The sequence below is a fragment of the Haliotis cracherodii genome, unplaced genomic scaffold, assembly GCF_022045235.1.
Source record: "Haliotis cracherodii isolate W230 unplaced genomic scaffold, xgHalCrac1.p SCAF_3, whole genome shotgun sequence".
In the NCBI taxonomy this organism is placed as follows: Eukaryota; Metazoa; Mollusca; class Gastropoda; order Lepetellida; family Haliotidae; genus Haliotis; species Haliotis cracherodii.
The window spans coordinates 76,246,738-76,252,367 of record NW_027266286.1 but is presented as its reverse complement, the minus strand read 5'-3'; the positions used below and the strand labels follow the sequence as shown (position 1 = coordinate 76,252,367).

Sequence of the window (5,630 nt, the reverse complement as noted above, 5' to 3'; positions counted from 1 at the left end):
GGCGCCGCCAGTAGCTGTACATGCCATGGAGGTCACAGGTGGCCCAGTCGTCTAAAGGCGCCGCCAGTAGCTGTACATGCCATGAAGGTCACAGGTGGCCCAGTCGTCTAAAGGCGCCGCCAGTAGCTGTACATGCCATGAAGGTCACAGGTGGCCCAGTCGTCTAAAGGCGCCGCCAGTAGCTGTACATGCCATGAAGGTCACAGGTGGCCCAGTGAATGTCACGCTATTGAAACACCTGTCGCCGACGTAAGGTCGACAATTACACACGTCCTCAAATCGTGAATTCCAAGTGAAAGTATATTGAAATGTCTGTGAGTTCAAGATAACATAGCATGTAAAATTGACATCAATATGTCTTTTTAGAAAACTAATGGATCATTTAAACAACGTCCCAGAATGTATACATTATAGCATGGGCTCCACACACCGCATGCTCCTAGCTCGGGCAGATGTCACCCAGTCCACGGATCAGTGGACATTTGCCTTCTCTGGTTCTGGAGAGTTCACACGTCCATGTTTTGGACTGGTAACACCAAACGTACTGGCAGTCCTGCAAGGTGTCAAAACGGCTGATTTTAAAGTTTTCAACCTGAGCAAATATTTGATCGAGCTGGAATAGTGGTTAGTGTCGCGTTAAACAACATACAGTGAGTGAGTATGGTTTAGCGCGGCCTTTAGCAACATTCCAGCAATAACACGGCCTGGGACACGAGAAATGGGCTTCATGTATCCATGTCGGGAATCGAACCCGGGTCATCGGCGTGACGAGCGAACGCTTTAACCACTAGGCCAACAACATACAACAAACCTTTATATGTTGCCAGCCTTGTACTTTAAGTGTACATGTGCCCGTGGAGCGCCAGTCGCTGTACGTGTCATGAAAGTCACAGGTGGCCCAGTCGTCTAAAGGCGCCGCCAGTAGCTGTACATGTGTTGAAGGTCACAGGTGGCCCAGTCGTCTAAAGGCGCCGCCAGTAGCTGTACATGCCATGAAGGTCACAGGTGGCCCAGTCGTCTAAAGGCGCCGCCAGTAGCTGTACATGCCATGGAGGTCACAGGTGGCCCAGTCGTCTAAAGGCGCCGCCAGTAGCTGTACATGCCATGAAGGTCACAGGTGGCCCAGTCGTCTAAAGGCGCCGCCAGTAGCTGTACATGCCATGAAGGTCACAGGTGGCCCAGTCGTCTAAAGGCGCCGCCAGTAGCTGTACATGCCATGAAGGTCACAGGTGGCCCAGTGAATGTCACGCTATTGAAACACCTGTCGCCGACGTAAGGTCGACAATTACACACGTCCTCAAATCGTGAATTCCAAGTGAAAGTATATTGAAATGTCTGTGAGTTCAAGATAACATAGCATGTAAAATTGACATCAATATGTCTTTTTAGAAAACTAATGGATCATTTAAACAACGTCCCAGAATGTATACATTATAGCATGGGCTCCACACACCGCATGCTCCTAGCTCGGGCAGATGTCACCCAGTCCACGGATCAGTGGACATTTGCCTTCTCTGGTTCTGGAGAGTTCACACGTCCATGTTTTGGACTGGTAACACCAAACGTACTGGCAGTCCTGCAAGGTGTCAAAACGGCTGATTTTAAAGTTTTCAACCTGAGCAAATATTTGATCGAGCTGGAATAGTGGTTAGTGTCGCGTTAAACAACATACAGTGAGTGAGTATGGTTTAGCGCGGCCTTTAGCAACATTCCAGCAATAACACGGCCTGGGACACGAGAAATGGGCTTCATGTATCCATGTCGGGAATCGAACCCGGGTCATCGGCGTGACGAGCGAACGCTTTAACCACTAGGCCAACAACATACAACAAACCTTTATATGTTGCCAGCCTTGTACTTTAAGTGTACATGTGCCCGTGGAGCGCCAGTCGCTGTACGTGTCATGAAAGTCACAGGTGGCCCAGTCGTCTAAAGGCGCCGCCAGTAGCTGTACATGTGTTGAAGGTCACAGGTGGCCCAGTCGTCTAAAGGCGCCGCCAGTAGCTGTACATGCCATGAAGGTCACAGGTGGCCCAGTCGTCTAAAGGCGCCGCCAGTAGCTGTACATGTCATGAAGGTCACAGGTGGCCCAGTCGTCTAAAGGCGCCGCCAGTAGCTGTACATGCCATGAAGGTCACAGGTGGCCCAGTCGTCTAAAGGCGCCGCCAGTAGCTGTACATGCCATGAAGGTCACAGGTGACCCAGTCGTCTAAAGGCGCCGCCAGTAGCTGTACATGCCATGAAGGTCACAGGTGGCCCAGTCGTCTAAAGGCGCCGCCAGTAGCTGTACATGTCATGAAGGCCACAGGTGGCCCAGTCGTCTAAAGGCGCCGCCAGTAGCTGTACATGCCATGAAGGTCACAGGTGGCCCAGTCGTCTAAAGGCGCCGCCAGTAGCTGTACATGCCATGGAGGTCACAGGTGGCCCAGTCGTCTAAAGGCGCCGCCAGTAGCTGTATATGTCATGAAGGTCACAGATTCCCAGAATCCCGATTCGCCCCGATTTATGTTTCTAGATTTGTCAGCACCATACCCGTGCCGTGGGTTTCACCAAAGTGGGAAACGCCTGAGACCTACATTACTTTGGGATTTCCTCCCGCATTGAGCTGACACGCCTTGATATAACTGGAATATTTTAAAGTGCGGCGCTAAACCCAATTCACTCACTCAATCAAGGACACGTCAGACGTCAGAACAAGACCAAGACTCAAAATATATATTTGGAAAAATAATTTATTCATAATACCCCATGTTCGTCAAGGCACCATGTGAAAGAGTATACAGTTTATGTATAAAACATATCTAAACGCAAAAATCAAACAAATGAAAACATCAGCACTTTGCACAGCGACACTGCGGCGGTCACACGACAACCACGAGATGTCAAACATAGTTCCCCTGCAGCGGTGCCCTCAATAAAACATTGGTCCGTCAAACATTGTTCCCCTGCAGTGGTGCCCTCAATAAAACATTGGTCCGTCAAACATAGTTCCTATGATCTTCCTCGTCAAACATGTGGACATTTTTTGTACATTTCAAATTTCTTCAGGTCAAGCAAATACACTGAGAGTGAATTGTCCGGGAATGTACCAATATATATCAATTGGCAATGCGTCCACAACCTCACATTGTCTGTGCTGGATCGAAGATTCACAACCTCACATTGTCTGTGCTGAAATCGGGGGTCCACAAGCTCAAATTCTCTGTGCTGGATCGAAGATTCAGAAGCTCACCTTGTCTTTTCTGGATCGTAGGTCCACGAGCTTAACTTATCTGTGCTGGATCGAAGATCCAGAAACTCACATTGTCTGTACTTGGTCAAAGGTCCGCCACAACCTCACAATCTCTGTATCCGATAAAACGTCCACAAGGTCACATTCTGGGTACCGCATCAAGTGTCTTAGTCGTATGTGTATAGAATTTGCCCGCAGACGACACAATGGGCGCCATGACGGAATGTCCCGGGGGGTATGGATACATAGAGCACCCACACGACATAGACGTACAGGGGTGTGACTGGACAGGGTGGTGCACCATAGGCCCCGGGGTGATGTGGTGGTGGGGGTAGGGGAAGCCTGGGGGTGGGGGTGCAGTGGATACGGGCGGAATGTGTGCAGCAGGGACACCTGGCGCCCGACGGGGGTGACCAGAGCGGTAAATGTCATCAATCAGTGACTTCATCTCCTCCACAGACTTCGTCAGCATGGTGATGTAGTTCTTGGCGAGGGTCAGCGTGGCTATCTTGGACAACTTCCGGACCGCTGGTCCACGGGCGTACGGCATGACATCACGCAGCCCTTCCATGGCGGAATTCAGATCATGCATGCGTTTCCGTTCTCTCTCATTGATCTTTGAGCGGAGTTCCTTCAGTTCGCCATTGCTGAGACCACGGAGGGAGTAGTTGGCTTTACTCTGGGGACATCCGTCGTCGCTCCTGTCGTCACCAGTGGAGATGCAGTCGTCCTCGCCGATGATGTCGATATAATCCCTCCCGTCGTCTTCCTGCTCAGAGCTGTGGTTGTGGGCCTGGGACGACATGTCAGACTGATATGTTCTGTAATGCAACTTCTCCACGTATTCTCAGAATGAAATGTCCATTAGTGTCTCGCACCTGTGAGCGTTTCTCCTTAAAAGTTTTCAGAACTGTTGAACAAACACCTTGTATCAACTGTCACTCAATTCCCGACCTTCCTAACTTTCACTGACAGTAATTGTGACGTCTTCAGTGGCCAAGGCTGTCAGGTTGTTGTGATCACCGCGGCGGTAGCTTCAATACTGAAGTTGTAGCATTCGCACTGACGTTTGTACCTCGGGCCGCACCCCCCGGGGGCACACACAAGAGGGTGGGGCAAGTCACCTGGAATAAAGGTGTTAGAGGACAATGGGCGAACCATCAGCCGTCACTAATACACTGACTGTGCCGGGCTGGCGACCAACCAACGCGAGAACATTGTGGTTCTGCCAATCAGTCCCGCCGCGCTGGTTGGTCGCTGTGTGAAGACAATAATGGGTAGGAGGAGCGTTCTCAATGACGGACATTTACCAATTAACAGGCGACATTAAATTACTGATAATTGATATTAAACAATTCCTGAATGTATGTAAGAATTGTACGCAAGTTAAATAAAATCTAATTCCTTTTTCTCTCACTTACATCGTCGTCTTATGGCTGCTGCATAATGTTTATACTAAAACATGTGGAGTAGATTTAAACAAATCGACAGTCACACCATCGCCGACATATACTGAGGACAGAAAAAAAAGAGAACTAATACTGCTAGTTGAAAGTCGTGTGAAATCAGTGTTAGTGAACATACCGACTTGACCAGTGTCATACAGAATATGTGTGGATGACAACAATAAACAACAAATAAAAACGTTTATTTTGCTACAGGGTCATAACTATGACATATTGAAGATCAAGCCGAGATCTATGATGTGACACGAGGCATGAGACAGACGCACGCCAGCTGAACGTTTAACTGCAACACACTCATACATCTAATTAAATATGTTGAGGATTTCTTTTACAAACTGTGCTAGTTTTCTTTGTTCTCATAAACTTTCAGTATTTAGTTACATATCAAGTTATATCGCGCTAGGTCTTGTAAAATACGTTTGAATATATAACTTACGCAAGTTATGCAGAGAAAGATATATTAATAGATGGTGATATTCGTCAGCTAATTCATGTTTATTAAAGTGACTTCAAATTCTGTCTTCCTATGGTATATTTACCCATCGCCCCCTTTCCGTCGGTAGAGTATGATTAGTGGATCTTATTTTAGTAATCGGGTGTACTGAGTCTCGAGGGAAGTGATAGCAGATAGTTTTCTAACTGGATTTTATGTTTAAATAATTGGTAGAATATTGCCTTGCGAGAGTTGTTTATCAAGCTTGTCCAAGTCTGGCTAAACCGATCAAAGATACGTTGTTTAATAACGCACGTTAATACATTTATATTAGGCATAAGTTGTTGGGTCCGTATATAACTTAGGCCTAATCCATCAAACAAACCTTTAACATATCGAGCCAACTATATTTATGAATACAGGGGTCTATATAATGCAAATGATACATTATACATAACAGTACACAATTTCGCTGGTTTTTGAAAGTTATCTTGGATCA

At 47.5% G+C, this 5,630-nt stretch overlaps 1 protein-coding gene across 1 annotated transcript; it reads right to left on the bottom strand.

Moving 5' to 3' along the window:
• Nucleotides 1–3,371: 3,371 nt before the first annotated feature.
• LOC139474957 (oligodendrocyte transcription factor 2-like) lies at nucleotides 3,372–4,037 on the bottom strand. Its single transcript, XM_071258160.1, has one exon. It carries the CDS (start codon nucleotides 4,035–4,037, stop codon nucleotides 3,372–3,374), a length of 666 nt encoding a protein of 221 aa, XP_071114261.1.
• Nucleotides 4,038–5,630: the final 1,593 nt, after the last annotated feature.

Bases quoted from the DNA above. Each gene is read 5' to 3' on its own strand.
- LOC139474957 (XM_071258160.1), bottom strand. From the start codon at position 4,037: ATGTCGTCCCAGGCCCACAACCACAGCTCTGAGCAGGAAGACGACGGG.